At 35.3% G+C, this 20,657-nt stretch overlaps 1 protein-coding gene and 1 pseudogene across 5 annotated transcripts in view; one reads left to right on the top strand and one right to left on the bottom strand.

Annotated features, from left to right (window-relative positions):
* Window positions 1–14,098, top strand: part of zgc:101583 (uncharacterized protein LOC494104 homolog) — a 28,937-nt gene extending 14,839 nt beyond the window's left edge. For 2 of the 5 annotated variants that reach the window (XM_036568900.1, XM_036568901.1), the window contains exons 2-7: window positions 3,798–3,872; window positions 6,670–6,811; window positions 6,958–7,014; window positions 7,336–7,426; window positions 12,101–12,261; window positions 12,381–14,098. In XM_036568900.1, coding sequence (XP_036424793.1) covers window positions 6,670–6,811; window positions 6,958–7,014; window positions 7,336–7,426; window positions 12,101–12,261; window positions 12,381–12,994 — 1,065 coding nt within the window. In that variant the 5' untranslated portion in view covers window positions 3,798–3,872 and the 3' untranslated portion in view covers window positions 12,995–14,098. The remainder of the gene's footprint in view (window positions 1–3,797; window positions 3,873–6,669; window positions 6,812–6,957; window positions 7,015–7,335; window positions 7,427–12,100; window positions 12,262–12,380) is intronic. The other 3 variants (XM_036568898.1, XM_036568902.1, XM_036568899.1) reach the window with 2 other exon arrangements.
* LOC118807396 lies at window positions 2,981–3,081 on the bottom strand (annotated as a pseudogene).
* Window positions 14,099–20,657: the final 6,559 nt, after the last annotated feature.

Below are 20,657 nucleotides of genomic sequence, written 5' to 3'. Positions count from 1 at the left end.
CCTTTTTATGTTTTCTTGTCATTAATTCACTTCGTGTTAGTTTATGGTTGTCTGTGCTTTTTAATTTCTGACAGTTCAAACATGTCGTCCATTTATTTCAAATTAAAAAATGGTTGTAACCAAATGCTCATTTGTAACATGGCTCATCTGTGTAGTTTTGTCCAGCTATCATTACCATTCTTTTTTTTTTGTATATCTATATGTCTGTGATTTATCTACCCATCTAGTGTTCTTTACTGCAAACCCAGTTCCAAAAGAATTGGTCAGTAGGTAAAATGCAAATAAAAACAGAAAGCAGTCATTTGTAAATCCTGTTTCACCTGTATTTAGACAAAAACAGTACAGAGACAAGATAATTAAAGTTTCACTTTATCAACTTAATTGTTCTTCTTTTGTAAATATATGTTCTGAAATCGATACCTGCAGCATGTTCCAAAAAAGTTGGGGCAGGGCACTTTAAGACTAGGAACATTTGTTAAATGTTCAGAAAACATTTTTAAAGAGGTGGTGTAATCATGCTTGGGTATAAAAAGAGCATCCAGGAAACATCTCGTCCTTTATGAGCGAGACAAGGCCGATGCTCACCACTTTGCCAAAAAATGCATCAGCAAATAGTCTCTCAAACTACATTCCTCAATTAGCACTAGCAGGCATTTCAGGTATTTCACCCTCTATGGTGCATAATCAATACATTCAGGGAATCTAGAAAATTCTTTTGCATAAAAAATCAAAGCCAAAAACCACAACTGAATACCTGTGACCATCGAACCCTCAGATGCTACTGCATTAAAAACTGGCATGAATTTGTGATGGATATCATCGCATAAGTTTAAAACACTTGTAAAAAAAACGTTGTCAGTAAACACTCATCACTGCGTCCACAAATGCAAGTTAAAACTGTGGAAGCCATATGTCAAAAATGTCCACAAATGCTACTCTGGGCTTGAGCTCATCTGAAATGGACTGATACACAGTGGAAATATGTATTGTGGACTGAAGAGTCAACCTTTCAGATTGTTTATGGAAATAATGGATGTTGTTCTCTGGGCCAGAGGTGAAGGACCATATTGATTGATACCTGAGTAAAGTTCAAAAGCCAAGATCTCTAAGTAAAGGGTGTATTAGTCTGCAACAATAATGGGTTAGTTAACTTAGCTGGATACAGAAATGTTAGCTTGAATAATTTATTTGCTGTCATGATTTAGGTGACTGACAAAATGAAAAAAACTACAAACCTTACATAAAGCCAATCAGGATGTTCTCTCGGGCAACACCCTAGCAATGACCCAAAATACTATAGCTACTACTAAGAAATACCTTAGCAACCACCTTAGCAACACTTTAGCAAATGCCCCAGCAATAATCTTGCAGTCAACCTCTAACGGCCTAGCCCTAACTACTACTTGGAATACCATAGCAGTTGCTTAGCAGCCCCTTAGCAACTGCCTGGAATTACATAACAACCACCTTAGATACTGCTCAACCACACCCTAGTAACCCTAACTCAAACCTAGCAATAACAGCAACAACTTAGCTACCACTTAACAACAGCCTAGCAACGACCTAGCAACCACTTGGAACACCGTGGCAACTGCACAGTATAACCATAGCAACCACGCAAGCAGCCAAAAACAACAAACAAAAATATCAGATTGTAACCCAACCAGAGAGTTAAAATTAACCTAGTGCTGAGTCAATGTAACCATATTTTTTCAACTCAGCATTTTTTGGCATTGTAAACACTGTAGTGTTATTCCTGTTATTACAGTGCTTGCCACGGAAAAATATTATCCTAAAATAATATTTCTGAGCAATTAATCAGAAAATATCTTATTTTTTTTACCATGTGCGCACTGTATTTCCTTTAGAAAATACAAAACTAGTTCTTATTAGAGTGCTTGCTGGGTGAGCGCTGTATTTTATTCAAGAAATGCAAATCTTAACGTACAAACTCTGTTTAAACTTTGGTTTGTCAAGACAATGACTTGCAAAAGTATTAGAGTAATCTGTGTTACAAATAACACAGATTATTTCCGGCCAGTATTTTTTTGCTAACCAAAATGCCCCTAACCTACATTTTCACAGTCAAAATTTATTATTTGCTATCAGATCTTTAAAATAATAAAAAAATGAAAAATGCTGCTTGCATAACTATTTATATCTTCAGACTAGTACTTGGTAAAACCATGTTTTGACCAGCATTGAACTTCACCTTCATGAACTGACCCTCCTGATGATGCTGCTGCTGTTGCTGCTGCTGCATGAACTCAAACTATCTAATTAACCATTGCTCCACATGTTTTTCCCTGTTTTGTATTCTAATATTTTATACTATAGCTGTTTGCTATCCGGTGTCGACCAGAGTCTTGGTTCCTCTCAATGTTTCTTCCTCTTGCTCTTAGGGAGTTTTTCCTTGCCACTGTCACCATTGGCTTGCTCATGGGGGCTTGGACCCAGATTTTTCTGTAAAGCTGCTTTGTGACAACGCCTGTTGTAAAAAGAGCTATATAAATAAACTTTGACTTGACTTTTCTGCAGTAACAGCTTTAAGTCTGTTGGGGGAAGTTTCTGTAAGTTTCTGCAGTTTGGGAGGGATTTTACCTGTTCTTCCTGGCAGATTTGCTCCAGGTTGTTCAGGTTTGTTGGTTTGGCACCTGTGGACTGCAATTTTCAAACAGTGCCAGAGATTCTTGATTGCACTGACATCTGGATTTTGAGTTGGCCATTGTAGAACATCGATCTTTTTGTTGTTTAACCAGACTGAAGCAGGTTGTCTTGCAGTATCTCCATCTGTCCTTCAGTTTTAACCACATGCCTCAGTCCCTGCTTTGGAAAAGCATTCCAACAACAGGATGCTGCTGTCTCCATACTTTAGAGGTGTTTCTTTAACAATGCACAATGTTAAATTGGTGCCAAACATGAACTGTGGCCAAAAAGCTCCAATTTTGTTACATATGACCGCAAAACCTTACCCCAGCTTAAAAAACTTATTTTTCACATGACGTCTGTGTTCCACGACAGAGGGGCCATGCTAATCTTCTCTGTATCGATCCGATTTTAGCATATGTGCTGCCATAGCTAGGCGTCCTGTGTCCTGTGGAATCAAATGAATCAAAATTGAAATTCTTTTTGGAAATCATGGACACTGCATCCTCCATGCTAAAGACCTCCCAGCTTCCCAGTTCCAAAGCCGGCATCCATGATGGTATGGTGGAGCATTAGTGCACATGGCATGGGTAACTTGCACATCTGTGAAGGCACCATTAATGCTGAACGAAATATACAGGCTTTGGCAACATATGCTGCCATCCAAACAGTGTCTTTTTCAAAGAAGGTCTTGCATATTTCAGCAAGACAAGGCTAAACTACACTAGCATCCACCACAACAGCATGGCTTTGCAGAAGAAGAGCCCGGGTGCTGAACAGACCTGCCTGTAGTCTAGACCTTTCACCAATAGGAAACATTTGGCGCATCATGAAATGAAAAATCTGGCAAAGTACACCCAGGACTGTTGAGCAGTTAGAATCCTACATCAGACAAGAATGGGACAATATTTCTCTCCCAAAACTCCAGCAATTGGTCTCCTTTCTTCCCAGACGTTTACAGGCTGTGGTTAAGAGAAGAGGGGATGCTACACGATGGTAGACATGGCCCAGTCCCAACTTTGCTGCCATCAAGTTCTAAATGAGTTAATATTTTTCATGAAATGGTAAAATATGTGAATAAAATATGGGTCTATGAGATTTGCAAATCATCATATTCTGTTTTTATTAACATTTATTTACATTTTACACAGCTTCCCAACTTTTTTGGAATTGGGGTTGTACCATGAACTTCAATGATATGAGGATAAGAGTTTAAACATTTTAAGGTAAGGTTAATGGTTTAAGAATTGATTTTTTTCTTTTGCTACTGTAAACACGTTTCTGCAATAATCAAAAAACAAAACATACAAAAAAATTGAGTGAATGTTCCTTTGGTAATATCACACAAAAACCATAAGATTCCAGCAGGCTGTTTCTTGAGGAAACTTGTTATATTACTTGTTATATTCTTGTTATATTTTACATTAAGGAGTGCTGTGGTAATGCTCTGTTGTAATTTTCCGTTTGGCAGCACCACAGGAATACCACATTCATACCACAGGACTTTTTGTAATGGACCACTCTTTGGTCTCAACTGAACTGTCTTAAGACATAACATCTCTATGTCTTAAGACAAAGTGTCTTAAATGTCTTAAGTCATGCCTCATCTTCAAGACACACAAAATAATTACTTCTTTGTCTTAAGATGTTCACTTTCATGTCCAAGATGAAGACGGTGTCTTCACTCATACGTCTTAAGACGTTCTTGAGATGTCTTAATGTAAGAAAATGTTGTCTAAGACATCTTGTCTAATACTGTCAAGTTTTCATCTTAGTGTCATCTTAAGACACAATGACAGCTGGGTATGAAATACACTACACAGTGCGCAGTCTCCACAATATAATGGATTATATCCTGCATTTCTATTCACAGAAACAGGTATCCTCAGAGAAGACTGGGAGCTTCACACCACACTGTACTGACTGATGTCCCTCATGTGTTTGTTTCGATCAGAAACCTTAAAAGGCTAATGCACATCTTCATATTTGGCAGTGTGAACCAATTTGTACATTGGCCTACAAATGGGACAACTGCTAAAATACTATAGGATTCAGTAGACCAGTCTGCTTACCTCTCATCTTTAGAAAAGAAAACATCATTTTTTCTGCAGGAGCACGTGTGCCAGTGTTTCTTCTGAACAGTAGTTCTCCTTTAAAGTCCTCTTGAGGGCAGGGTCAGTTGACGAGAGGGCTCACGGAAATATCTGACTGTGTATGTGTCCTGCCTTCAAATTCACTTGGTTCTAAATATTACCAAGTGATTATGTAATTACTGTCTGTTAGATAATGAATGAGGTGTTGCTGTTCTTCATTAGGAGCTATGAATCAGGAACAATATAAAGTGAAACACATGGTAACTCATTATTAATGAACTAGGAGTTAATGATGATCAAGACAAGTATAAAGTGAAACACATATTAACTCATTATTAATGAACTAGGAGTTAATGGTGATAAGGAATAGTATTATAAAGTGAAACAAATAGTAACTCATCATTAATGAACTAGGAGTAATGATAATCAGGACCAGTATAATAAAGTGATATACATAAAAAAATAAAACCCCTAAAGAAATGATGTACTGCAGAACAAAAAATTATTAATAAAGAAATGTGAGTAAGTAAGTAAGAGTAAATAAGTAAATAATTTCAGTGTTGAGGTATGGTATCTGTTTTTCATGTCTGTTTTTAAATATTTAGTTAAATGGTAGATACGTGTTCTCATAGACTTATCATAGGAACTGATTGGCTGTGCTTTAAAGTGACTTCTACTGCACAGCGGCCTCTCCCGTTCAGACTTTTTAAGTCTTTTCAACCTTCTTTCTCCTGATTTTTATTGTTCAGCACTTTTTTATTTCTTCTTTTTTTCTTCCTCACTTCTCTTTTTTACTTTAGCACTCCTTTTCTTTTTTTTTCACCTCATCTCTGTTTTCCATACTTCAGCACCCCATACTGTTCTTTAACACATTTAGAAACTTTGAATATTTGAAATAATAACCTATTTTTATAAATTTTACGGCAGAATTTGTAGATCCCTTGTGTCTTTCATTATTTTATCTTTGTATTTAAAGATTATTTCAGTAATTTTTCATCTTTTTATCTGTTTATCTATTTCAGCTATTTAATTTTTTTTCATTTGTTCATTTTCCCCTTTTCACCTTGCATTTGCTTTTATGTCTTTTTTTTTTGCCTATTTTCCTTTTTCTCTTTTTCTTTCTTTTTGTATGTTTGTTACTTTCTTGTTTATGTTTCTTTTCTTTGTTCTTTTCTTTTTCTCTTTTTGTTTATTACCTTTCTTTTTGTCTGTTTTCTTTCTTTCTTTTTAGCATACATTTTTTCTTGCCTTTTTAGTTAGGAACTGCACTGTAATGAAAACTCAAGGACTTTGTCCTGATCAAAAACTTATTTAATCAATTAATTTGTAAAATACAATTCATGCTTACTTGCACAAACTGCACTGCTCTGACTGAATTCATTGTTTAATTGTGTTATATGCAATGCACAATGGAAAAACAGTCTTCAAAATTAATAACAGGCTACAACATGATTTGTATTGTTTTGAACGATTTCATGAGCATTTAATGAGCATTTCAGTCATATATGGCCATTTTTAGTACTTATTAAACACTGATAAGCAAGTAAATCAACTATTGTATAGGCGACTTTTGTCATTATGTGCACTTGCTGTAATAAAAATGGCATGTTTATTTAATACCCTCACATTGTAGATTTCAGGCATATTTTAATTTTTAAGCAGCTACAAAATTATATATATATATATATATATATATATATATATATATATATATATATATGCGTGCGTGTGTGTGTACGTGTGTGTGTGTGTGTGTAATATATATATGTATATATATATATATATATATATATATATATATATATATATATATATATATATATATAAATGAACAAAGCTCATAATACATGGGAAAGCACATCATAGTGTTTTTTTCTGAAGATCTTTTGCCCTTTTGTCCACTAATAACAGTTTTTGTGATTATATTCAGATGGATGCTGGTGCCTTTTATCGCTCTGACTTCTACATTGGTTTGTCACTCGCCATCATCTCAAGTTTCTTCATTGGTGGAAGCTTTATTTTGAAAAAGAAAGGACTCTTAAGACTTGCAAGCAAGGGTTCCATGAGAGCAGGTATGTCAATGTGACTAATGCATGACAGCTTAGCATTTCAATTTCGATAAGATCTGCTGCTTTATATAGTAGATTAATACTGGATAATACTGATTGTTATTATGGATTTTGTAAATTGTTACAGAGTTATTTGTCCACATTAACAGGTCAAGGTGGATATGCATACCTGAAAGAATGGTTGTGGTGGGCCGGTCTCATATCAAGTATGATGTAATTGTTTGCTTACAAGAATCATTCTGGAGAGAGAAAGCAATTATTCTGAAGTGTGAACAGACTGAAGCAGAGTCATTTCAAGAGTTTTTTTTAACAATGTCCTGAAAAATTACATATTTTTTATGATGATAATTATAATGAAACAATGTGGAATTTCCACATTGTTTCATTATAATTATCATCATGAATAACTTACAAAGGTCCATTCACTTTGTTGAAATTACTTGTGAGTGATAGTGGTCTCAAAGATATTTTTTCTCCACTTCCTGACTAGCATTAAACTCGTGTTTGTCTTCATTATGTGTTCTTAGTGGGAGTAGGTGAAGCAGCAAATTTTGCAGCATATGCCTTTGCACCTGCCACGTTAGTGACACCTTTGGGAGCAATGAGTGTTTTAGTAAGGTAAGTCTATACATTGACAGAATACAACAAAGGTGAGTACAACCTTGTTCAGTATCACTAAAATATCAAATGACTTAAAATACTAGTTTATTCAAATAACATACATTTTACATTATACATTTTAAAATATTATATTTGAAAAATCAGGTTAGACTGCATTGCAGAAAGTTAGTGAAGCAAAAGTGAGTACACATGTTATGTAATTTCCAATGAAGGCTAATTATTCAATCCCTGTGTCAGCCATTAGCCAAAATACTTTTATGGATGCTTGACTGTTTGGTTGCTAGACAAAACCAGCTACAATTTTTTATTAAATTTGGTGTCTTATGGGCTGTGTGTTATCCATCATGGATCCACAGAGCAAGGAATTGTCTGAAAAAGTAAGAAACCAGATAATAACACTTCACAAATATGAAAAAGGGTTCAAGAACATTGGTAAACTAACACAAGCCAAAACAGCTTATAGCAGTTATAAGGAAGTATCAGAAGAGCAACACTACCAGTGACCAAAAGCAAAGGGGCTGTCCTTGAAAGTCTGCTATTTACACAGGGCTGGCTCAGGGTTCCTGAAGCAGATTTCTTTTTTGAGGCCCTTCAACTTGTTTGTTGATACACTGTAAAATTAAAAACTAACTAAAAACAATGACGTCTAAAGCTGTCTAAAATATGTAAATTTATAACAGTCTAATTTGTGTTTTGCTCATTGGTTGTTCGTTTGGGGTTCTAGTTACAGTTTAAATTACAGATAACCTTCACAGCCTTTTGGATCCTGGAGTCTGTTCCTGCTCACCCAGCTAACTTTAAGCATAGTTCAGTCTAACTGGTAGACGTTGAGACAGCATAGATTTTATATCATTATAAATGGTTAATTTACTACATATTAAGGTATTATAATTTCTTTTTCCTTCTTTGGTGACTTTTTCTCATGTTTCCCATGACTGGCTGTTCCTCATAAACACCACACTTTCATTCAAGGCCATGCAGAGACCCTTAAAACGGCAGGGACACATGGATCAAAATGATAAAACACCAACTACAGCATCAGTCTTTAACTGTAGCAATATCTCATCATATTACACCATTAGATTGTGATAAAAGCCAATGTCTTACTTTAATTATTTTAAGATACCATCAGTCAGCCTTGTATTTTAAATAATATTACTGTTAAGTAAAAATATTGTAATATTTTTATAGTCAGTAGTGATTGCAGCCTTTCACAGGAACAATGTATAATTCTGACAATTAATCTTGATACTTGTAGCAGCTGACAGTCAAAATGCGGTTAAACAGGAATAACAGGGTTATTTCTAAAATGGATGACAGCAAAATTAAGAGAAAAGCTACATAAAATAAAGTTAAAAGGCCATCAGCTCTCCCTGCTGGCGTGAGCTTTATCAGCTAATTTACTTCATGTACTCAATTAATCCAAACATGAGTTTAGTTCTTGGAAATTATTAGAATACAGCATCCATCAGGCATCAGGCAAGTGCAGTTAAACATGTAGAAATCATTAATGATGATGTATCATTTCAGTGTCATTCTTGCGTTAAATCATTAATCAGCAAGGGGCAGAGGGGCTCCAATGCCCATAAGACAACATAATAGTACAGTAATAATTCAGAAGTTGTTAGGGGGGGCCCTGATGGAGCCCTAACCAGCTGCTTATGCCGCTGATTAGGTTGACCCAGCACTGTACTCAATTTTACACTGAAAAACAGATGGGCCAGTGCTTCTAGTTTAGCTTTAGATTTATTTTCAAAAATCGGCCTCTCAGTGTGTGCCCACACAGTGCACCTCTATGGGCCAAGACCAGTGATCACAGTGACAATCAGTGGTGGAAAGAGTACTGAAAATGCCTACTTAAAACGCACTTAAAAAAGAAAAAACAAAAAAAGAGAAGAAAAAAAGTATGTTAAAAGAAGAAAAGAAAAAAGTATATTTCTAACTGTTTTGATACTGTTACAAAACCTTATTTCTCTGTATGAGCCATTACTGTGTAATTGATTGGTCGAGCCTGTGATCGATGTGTGATTGGTTCGGGCTGAGCGCGGGAACCTAGAGAATAGACCACTGTAGTCGTGCGTCATTCTGTAGTCCTCGTTATGCCCATATTAGGAACTCCGGGTCTAAGCTCCATTTCTCTATAGCCAGAATGAATAGGGTTTTCGAAAAAACGCCTCTATCGCCCCATGTGTTAAATAAAAATGTTCAGAACCTGATACGTTTTGTCCTGTGTACATTTTCTCCCGAATACCACTGGATCCTCTAAATTACCAGGTCGTTAAGAGCTATAATACTAATATTGCTACATTTGAGCTAAAGCTACTGCGCATCAATTTGATGTCACTAAGCTACACTAATGCAGGCTGTGGCGGTGCTCTGATGAGTTGTGCTATCTTATCGAAATGTTCTACTGTGAGATACAGTGGTCTATGCGCATTTAGTTTGCATCACTTATAAAGTAATGCAGCTGTGTGCAGTACTCATCATGTCCTGTGTTTGCTTAACACTAATATTCTTTATCACTCCTCCTCTTGGGTACGAAACATTTTGCAGCAAGTTTCAAGTATGATGTTTAAAGAAGCAGTCTTGTTTGTGAAATCCGGTTTAACTGTCGTTTTAATAGCAAATTACTATTTGGCGTTTCCATAGAGCAAGTCACTAGCTTAGCCCATTGACACGGTGCTCTGACAAAAGCTAAAAGAGAAAAATAAGCTGCCCAGTCTTGTTCTAAGGAATTGTATGCTCATTTAACAAAGGATTTATGTAGCGGTTGCAAGTTTTGTTTATTTTCATATTTTGTATGGAACTACTTTACTGTATTCAGTAGCTATTTTTGTACTGAGCTTTACTTATGGAGTTACTAATGTTAAAAGGCTAAGTAGCCCAGCTAAACATCTACTGTGTTTGCTTAACACTAATATTCTATATCATTCCCCTCTCAGGGGTGTAACACCTACTTAAGTAAGAGTACTGTTACTGTTGTGATAATTTACTTGAATACAAGTAAAAGTAGTTGTAACACACCATGTGGTCCCCCGGGAGGAAGAAGGACGCTGGAGACAGGAGTGATGGTTGCAGCAAGCATTTTCATTTTATTTTCACACAAAACACAAACACAGCCATACAAACTTAATCTGACACTTTTCAGTGGTTTCCGGTGGTTAGATGATTATATATAAGGCTTTTTCTGTTTTCAACAAAGTAGTTCAGAATTCCTCAAAGAGTTGTTTAATTATTGTTTCTATTTTGGCTTTGCCTCTTAAACAGATTGCTTGACAATCTTGCATGTGTCAAAAAAACTAATAGATTAATAACTAATAATAATTTTTAGTGCCAGTCCTACAGCAAAGAAACTAGAGACTTTTGACTCTCTTTACAGTTGAACCATTGATGTGCAGTGGAGAGTGATTATTGAGAGTCCTCCTGAAGTCAACAATCATCTTTCATCTTATCAACATTAAGAGCTAGATTGTTGATGTCAACCTCTAGAGACAGTAACATCACAGGCTTTAAACTGTATAACTAAACTATACAATTGAATTATATCTCTCTGTTATTTCTTTGTTATTTCTTTGGTTATATTTCTCTCGTAATCATAGTAATTACAATTATTTCTACTTTATTTAGCAGTTAAACAGATAAACAGTCTCTCACAGTTACATACCCAAAGGCAAGCGGAGAGAGAGAGAGTTGCGGCACATGGTCATGCACCTCCAAAATTTTGTAGCTTGGCAGTCACCATGCGGCAGGCGCTTCATTCAGGAATTAATTTGAAGGGTAATTTGCTGCGTAGGTTTACCTCTAAAGACATTTATATGATACCTTCATCATCTATCACAGAGAATGCTGCAGTGACAGAAGCACTTATTATAAACAATACGTGTTTGTTTCAGGCTCACGTGCTGTCTTGCACAACACTCTGCACTCTGTGTATAAAAGACTCATCAGTGAAGAATGGCAGAAAATCCCTCAACAAATTTGTGCTACTTTGGTATTATCTGTGCCAAGAAGGCTTGAACAACAAATGAAATTCCATTAGAGAAGGATGTATTGGGTTTTGTGGCAGTTTCTTTTAATGTATTGTAGCGTTCATGGCTATTAAAAGCGACAGAGCTTTCGCACAAGTCGTGGTGCTTTATTAACAAGTTTGTTGTTGGCCACAGCTATGCTGTACATAAGCTCAGATTTTCTCTAACAGTTTCTTTAAACAGCACACATCTTACTCTTTCAGTTGTCAGCACTCGGCTTATTATCAGTTCTTCCTGCTTTACACACATATCCCCCTGAGAAAAACTAGTCCTGCCTTTACATTGAAAGTTAGAATATATTATGTATTTTATCCAGAATAACCCCATGAATAAATGCTGAAGAAATAAAAACCTTAACTGTCAAAATCATTTCTCGAAACACTCTGCAGTATGAACACTTCATTAGAGTTTAACCAGTCAAACAGTTCTATTTTTTCATAAAAATGTACAATAATTTACAAATTCATGTTTTATTTATTTATTTATTTATTCATTCATTCATTCAATCATTCATTCATTCATTCATTCATTCATTTTTTTTATGTGTAATTATTTTAGTGATATTGAAAAGTGAGGTGTACTCATTTTTGTGTAGGTAATGTGCTTTAGGTTTAAATATCCTCTCTTGTCCTTTCTCTTGTAGTGCTGTGCTTTCAACATATTTCCTGAATGAAAAACTGAACGTCCATGGGAAAGTTGGCTGTGTACTGTGCATCCTTGGCTCAACAGTGATGGTGATCCATGCTCCTCAGGAGGAGGAGGTTGCTTCTCTGAGTGTTATGGCAGAGAAGCTTAAAGATCCAGGTGCTGTTTTTAACATCTGAAAGCATTTCTGTCTACCAGACAGCAATAGCTATTTCTAATTTACACATGTTGATGCATGTTTCTGGTTATTTTTCTTTTTTGTCTTCTACATCTCACAGGATTTATCATTTTTGCCATCTGCATTGTTGTAAGCACCATGATCCTGATCTTCTTTGTTGTGCCTCATTATGGTCAGAAGAATGTGCTGGTGTACATCCTCATCTGTTCAGTGATTGGTTCATTATCTGTGTCCTGTGTGAAAGGCCTTGGTATTGGCATCAAAGAACTTTTTGCAGGAACAGCAGCGCTAAAAGAACCTCTGTTCTGGGCTTTACTTGTGTGCCTTGTAATATGTGTCAGCATTCAGATCAGCTACCTTAACAAGGCTCTAGACATATTTAACACCTCTATTGTCACACCTATCTATTATGTCTTTTTTACAACTTCTGTTATGGTGTGCTCAGCTATCTTGTTCAAAGAGTGGCTGCGTATGTCCACTGATGGAGTTGTTGGAACTGTTAGTGGGTTTCTTACAATTATCATGGGCATTTTCCTCCTCCATGCTTTTAAGGACACTACTTTTAGCTGGGATTCACTGCCTCTTTATTTGCATGGTGCCCCACAAGGCAGCGCATGGAACCAATCCTATATTGCCTTGTCAACCCATGAGATTCTGAGGGGTGATATGGGCAAGCTGACCCCAAGAAGTAACCCAAAGAGCTTCTCACCTTAGAATTCAGGTAGGAACAACAAGCACTCAGTACATGGCATGTAAAAATGCCATGATGCACTGATGTAAATTTCACTGATTTTGAAATGAGCATTTGCTATTTTTTTTAGCCAAAATAAAATTTGCAGGCTATTTTCAAATATAAAAATCTCCAGAAACATGGGGCTCCTGAGTGAAACACATGTGAATGGGACATTGCTAGTCCAGTCTTGTGGCTGGAAGGCCAAGAGAGTATAATTGGTAGAGTTGGCCAGGATGGGAATTGGCAATAACTGAATTGCAGATTTTCTTTTTTATTTTGTTTTATTTTCTAGATTATGTGAGTTTTTATTCCAGTCATATTTGCATATTTTTAAAAAAAATCAGAAACAAAGGATAACATTTGAGATCATTATGCATTGTGAATCATTTCCTAAATAATAATTGAACTAATTTGAACCAAATCTTTATGAGATCAGAGATGTACACTCCTACTCATTGCCCAGCTAAATCTTATATATCAATGAAAAAAATAGTTTTCTCATTTGCAAAACGTTTTTGAGCACATGGAATACTTAGAATATCATTTGAAAGTATTTTGCATTTTTAATGGAAAGAAAGTTTAATTAAAATATTTTATTGGCAGGTGTGACAAGGATTAAGAAGAATGCAGTCTGACAAATAGCAAATGAAAGCCCTGTACACTGCCATGAACGGCAAATTTTATTTGTTTATACAGGAAACACTCTTCTGCTGTAAGTGCTTTGAGCCTGCTATGGAAAAGGTCTTTTAATACCAGCACCTGAACAACACCAAATAAATTCTGTTTACTGTTAGTAAACCCAGAGATCATCCTGGGGAAGCCTCATTTCATCAGGTTGTGGTGTGGACTTTAATAACGTCAGAATTAAGCTGCAAAATGTGTGTAGTCTGGTTTACATATTTTTTATTTACTCTGTGGCTCGAACTTTTTGACTTGTTAGGCTCACAATGTAGTTTTACGGCTTATATTAGTTGGTTTGTGTAGTGGTACAGTCATTTATATATGAAGTACAATGTTTCATTGAAGCCACATGTATATACCACAGGAAATGTGAAATAAACCTTAAAATAAGTTTATCATGTCTATTACTGCCTATTTCTGTGAGTGGATGTACATAGCTTCTTTTTGTCCAGACATAACCAGTTAGGCTTGATTGCACTCTGTTTAATGAGAAATGCATTGTATTATGGCTTCACACCAAGAACCAAAAAGTAGTAGACCTTCAGAGTTTCTGGTTTATTTTCCAGGTAGGCACCAGCAGTATTGATGTGATATTAGAGAGTTTTTACTTCAAGTGTCCATCCTCTGAGCCAGTGTTTGCTAACCCTGGCCCTGGAGTATATGCCTGAACATGGATTAAAAACTCAAGAGGCCTGTATGATGTCACAATATGTAGGCTCAAAGACACAAATACACCCTTTGTTTTTAAATATTCTCATAGTTATTTATAGATGTTTTTTCAGAGCAGAATTAGATTCAGTGAATTGGACATTGCTCGCAGTAGTACGATGCATTGAACAGATCACTAGTCCATCTGAGCAGGATTATTTGTTAGTAAATTGAGGGTACATGTCATATCTGTGCCCAATTCTTGTGCACAGGTATGACAAGCTGATGTATGTGCTTTACATGGTACAAAGTTGATGATTACTGATAATTGCTTGCTGTGCACTTAATTATGTGGAAATGCTGCTCAATATGGATAAGTTTAAAACAGTTAAAAAAGTTTTAAAAGCCTTATTCAAACTGGATTAGTTTTTTTTTAAAAGCCTAATTCAAGCTGGATTATTATTATTATTTTTTTTTTTCCCATGGGAAGTCCAGTAATGTAATCTGTGTGTAATTTGACTGCACATTATCAATGGCAACTCCAAATGATGGTGCATAATTATAGTATATGTGAGGAAATATTCACTCAATTGTTGTGAATTTCAGCTGTCTTGTCATGAATTTGAAGATTAATATAATAATAATAATAATAATAATAATAATAAAAACAATACTTCGTTTGCAACCAGTGATTTTGGAGGTAGTACAGACCACTTTCTCTTACTGTTCTCTCTTATACACTGTTGTACTCCCATACCAGACTCATTTGGAGAAGGTCAACACACTTTCCACAATAGTTCTATAAAAGCATATCATACAATCTGTAGTCACACCAAATTTCTTAAGCTGTCTTATAAAGTTTAGCCTTTGATGAGTTTTCCACAAGACAGCAGTGTTGCTCTCTCACTTAAGAGATTAACAGATGGTTGTCCCCAGAAACCTAAAGCAGGCAACACTCTCCGCCTCCTTGCCATTGATGGTCAGAGATGGTAGGTCCACCTACCGTCTCCTGAAGTCAACCACCAACTCCTTTTCTTTTCAATAGTCAGGCTTAAGTTATTCACCCTGCTCCACTCCACTAAGACTTGCTATACCTGCTTTCTACTAGACAGAAAATCAAGAATCCAATAGCACGAAGACAGGTGAGTACCAATGCCTCTGAAGCTTATCAAAGAGTATGTGCATATGTGCCTGGTGCCTCCAAGTGTTGCAAAATGGAACGTAAGTAGGGTGACACAGCATCCTCAGCTGACCTACTCACCCTATATTCAAACTGGTATGTATCTATCCCAACATCAGAGAGATGACTACAAATCAGCAGAGATGGAAACAAGTCACTAAGTTGCAAGTAACAAGTCTCAAGTCTTCACAAAGTCTCAATTCAAGTCCTGAGTCAGTAAAGGCGAGTCTCAAGTCGAGTCCTAAGTCAATAGTCCTAATCTTCGGGTGCTAAACAAGTTAGTCTGCATTCTTCTGCTAATTTAAGGCCATAACACTGAATAATGGTAACAGTAGTATAGCCTTTTAATGACAGCATGTTAGTAGGGTATGGCTGTATATTAAATATCTATAATTATTTATTTTCTTTTACCCTTCCAACTAAAATACAAGATCCATGGTACCCAGATAACCATGACAGGTATACATAAAGAGGAGTGCACTACGTAAGAAAAGAATTCTAAAAGTACTACTGAACTTATATATATATATATATATATATATATATATATATATATATATATATATATATATATATATATATATATATATATATATATATAAAGGTGATTTTTGGCAATATTGGGTGCATAGGATTAAAAAAGCTAAACGTTTTTACCTCAGCCAACTAAAAATAACCACTAGTTTAGACAACAACAGAAACCAAAACGACCGAGCAGAACAAAGTTTCCAGAAAACACAGCAAAATGATGATGAATGTATGAAGCACAAGTTGACTTTTTTTCACCAGCAGCGTATTATTTGAATTTTCCGTTCCACCTTAAATGGTGCAGCAGTTACATTCCGCCGCCTGCTGCACCATTTACGGTGGCGGCAAATTCCAACATGAAGCTGGCAAAAAACAAGCCAGCTTCAGCCTCATTGTAAATGTTGCGCTTGTTTTACTTGCAGAAGCTGTTAAAATTGGTCGAACGGAGAGACCTGTGTTTCTTTTGTTTTGCTACCATGAGGAAAATGGTCAGTTTGCCTGTTAAGTTTCTCCAGTAAAACTGAAGTTTAGGTACTGATCGAGGGCTCATTGATGCTGTTGATGCTTCGCTTGTTTCCAGCTTAAGGAGGCGAACTTGAGCTTTAACGCTTCGCTTGTTTTCTGAAATAAAATAAACCGAGCATAAGGACAGTAACAGACATCTGACAACGTTGCTGTTTATTCAATTTACAGCAGGAAACTAATCCATTCACACGAAAAATAATCTGCGTAGAGAATCCCATCTGAAGTCAGAGGCCTCTCCGCGTTTCTTCTACTTTGATGTCTCGAGTCTTTCTGAGTCATGATGCTCAAGTCCGAGTCACTGGTGTTGAAGTCAAAATTGAGTCCCAAGCCTTTCTCTTCTTCTCTCGAGTCGAGTCTAAAGTCGTCAGATTTGTGACTCGAATCTCACAAATAAGTTTTTCAAAAATTTTCATAGTAACAAAAGTAAGAGCTATATGTCTGTAATCATTAAAACGAGTTACAGTGGACTTTTTAGGAACAGGGAAAATGTTTGTTTGTTTTTTTTATTTTTTGTTTGTTTTTTTTAATATAATGGAATCCGACATGTTTTTACTGACTGATTAAAAGTATATGTTAAAATATTACACAGTGAGTCAGCACAGTGAGTAATGTACCTGCAGCTTAGTTTTCCAAAAGTGCTCTGATTTGCAACAGTTTCTCTTAAACTGGCATATTTCCACATTCATCCATGGCTTTTTATGAGCACACAAGTTTTTCTTCCATTTGACTGGAGCAAGAATGTCAAGAGTTTCTTTTAATCTAGCATCATGATCAGAGATAGATCATTACAGGAGGGAGAGCTGTATTCGATGAACCGTTATAAATGTTTTTAAACTTAACTGTTTTTGCGTCAGTGTAATGATTTTTAAAGTAACTAGTTAATAAAGATCTATTTAACTGTTAGTCTTGTCTTTGGGTTGCAAAAAAAAAATATAAAAATGGAGATGCGCTGTGTTCTATTACCTAGTTTTATTATTACATCATTGTGATGTCGATTTGAATAAGATTGCTATTACAGAGGGAGCTTCAAGTTCAGTGAATTATAGAAGGTAAATAGCTTCAGCATTATTACTTCGCACACTTGTAGATACTACAAACATGGTAGATTTGTACTGGATTAAAATCATGTATCTCATCTCTAACTACTCAAGTTACAGTACCACTGCAGGTAAAAACTAATCCAACTCAAACAGGGCTATAGACTGAGCTGAGATTATGCAGATAGTAACCTATAAGATTTTCTGTTAGTTAAAATATATTGAACTGGTCACAACTCTCATAGCACCATTAGACAAAGGAAAATGGTCACTAACCTCAAAGCAGCACTTGATGCAGTGAACAAGTCACTACTATTAGAGCAGCTCTAGATTTTAGTGTTTTATTTCAAATACAATCACTACCATTAACCATGCAAATTCACTTGTTTTAGGTGTTTCCTGATTTCATCCAAATTTGGATCCAAATCCAAACATATTCCCAAGCATATTTGATTGTTTTTTTTTGTTTTTTTTTTTACAGGTCTATTTTCATTACCATTAGTAAAATAGGGTATTTTGGTTAGGTGGCCAACCAGCAATACATGTCATTTAAAGAAATGAAGAGATAAAAGCAGGCTTAGATCAAGACATATGATCTGTAAAAAAGTTTCACACCTGGTCAGTCATTTGATGGTAAGGTTTTGCACCAAATTATGAAAAATGTTTTAACTTTTTTGGTCAGTCATTTGATGGTAAGGTTTTGCACCAAATTATGAAAAATGTCTTTGGAACACTATTTCAATCAATCAAAATTTATTTAAACTCACTGAGGGAGACTCTCATTTACAATGTAGCCGAACCAATACAGAGATCAGGGATTGAGAAGATAAATAGTAAAAACATAACAAATGCTAAAAAGTAATAAAAATCATAGCAGTAAATAAAAAAAAAAATCAATCAATAAACCGTTAAAATTATAACAACATAGTAACTTAATAAATAAAATAAAATAAAGATAAAACATTGAAATTAATAAAAAAAATAAAAGATACAATAGCTTGGCAACATTAAAATAAATAAGAACACAACAATAAAAATTAAAACATACCAAAAATCACTTTAAAATATAACTAAAATCAAGTAAAACAGTTGCAAGCTGGTTGGAGGTGTTTAGAGACTAAATGTTTAAAATGTTTGTGACACCAGTGAGCAAAACTTTGGAGTTTCCTGAAATAATTTCCAGCTCCCTGTACCGTACTGCACGGTGCACTGTAGCTAAAAGCAGATCTTCCCAGTTCAGATGTATACACTATAAGTAATGCACATTTAGGCATTATGTACACTATTCAGCAATCTGCCATATTGTGTGTGATATCCTTGCGTACACCAAAAACTGGCCCATTCTGTCATCTTGACCTGCATGTAGAGATTTTTTTTTCATTCTTTTCTGTCAGCTGGGGATGTCACAATAAATATGGCAGCCCCAAAGCTTAAAATTAAGTTTAATTATAATCACATTATTCATTAAGATTAAGTAGTACTTTATCAAATAAACTATAATTATTTGACTTACACAATTTTTTATATTCCTTTTATACACTTCCAATTGTATATTTAATCATGTAGTACTGTAATTAAGTTTTGCTTTTACTCACCTTTGAATTTATAGACTTTGTATTAAGATGGAATTTATTACAGAATTCTCTAAAGTACAAGAACAAGCTTGATGACCTCGGGCCAGGATCAAGTTCCAGAGGGACATTCGAGACTGCAACCTCCTTTACTTCTCCGAATCATGGCTGAGCCCAGCAATACAGAATCACGCCATCTAGCCAGCCGAGTTCTTCTCGGTTTACTGCATGGACAGGACAGTGGAGTCGGGGAAGTCGAGGGGAGGCGGAGTGTGTTATGGCGAACAACAAATTGTTGCTTATTGTTTTACTTTTTTATCATTTTTTATCATTTGCTATTTTATCTTTGTAATTTTATTGGTTTTCTCTGGTCTCTGATTAGATTTTTGTACCCTTACATTTTATTATTTATCTTATATTATCTTATATTATATATTTGATTTATTTTTATCTATTTTTTTTCTTTTTTCATTACTTCCCTTTCTTCAATTCCTACTTTCTGTAGAGGCTCATCTACATTGTAAATGATGGTCACCCTCAATGTACTCTAAGTTTAAATAAACGTTGATTGAAAAAGCTTATAAACTAAACCAAAACTATCTCTAGCCAAACAAAACCAAGCACTCTTCAACTTACTGAAGATTTCTGTTATATTACACTGATGGGGATTTAAAATGTAGTTATAAGCAGTTAAACAAGTTCTTAAGTACAGGAAAGAGCAACATTTACTTTAAGAAAGCAAAATATGAACATTTATCATTAACACATGATCTCTTTCTCATGTTTTTTTTTTAACACTTTTTTAAAGCACTTCTCAACCCTACTTTCCTGACTCCTTAATTACAAAACTAACATTTTAACCTTCTACATACATATCTTTAGGATAAGTTAGGAGGAAAAAAATATGAATAACATCAAGAACAGAAATAAACTGAATACTAAAAATTAAACAGAAATAAATCTGTGATACTGATATATGTTCAGCTCCTTTGCTGTGGCCCAAAAACACACTAAACAGTAAGAAAGTGAATTGGAAAACACAAAAAACCTAACTTGTTGACAACTCATAATTTTACCTTGAACATAAACAGATTGGAAAGGATGTAATTCAAATGCATAGAGGCTTATAAATTCAAAGACTTTAGTACTGACAAATTGTTCAAAATGGAAACGACCTGAGCTCAGCTCGAAACATACATACAGGTAGACTGACAAGCTGAGAGTTGACAGAATGCTGTTTTCCACAGGGCTCAGTGGCTCATTAGGAAATCTTTTGCGTTTTTTAAAAAAACACAGGCATTGTTTTCCCATACTTTCCATTTTACCCCTACCTTCATCCAGTCTGTCTACACTAAGTGTTTCCTGTTTGAGGATTTTTCCCCTTTGTCACCTCAGTCCATAATTTAATTAGTTTTTCATCTTTTTTTGACATAATTAGAAAGTGATTCCAAACGTTTGAGTGGCAATGCACACA

The sequence above is a fragment of the Colossoma macropomum genome, unplaced genomic scaffold (assembly GCF_904425465.1).
Source record: "Colossoma macropomum unplaced genomic scaffold, Colossoma_macropomum, whole genome shotgun sequence".
NCBI classification, from domain to species: Eukaryota; Metazoa; Chordata; class Actinopteri; order Characiformes; family Serrasalmidae; genus Colossoma; species Colossoma macropomum.
Note: the sequence above shows the minus strand (reverse complement) of the source record. Positions and strands in the feature narration are given on the sequence as shown.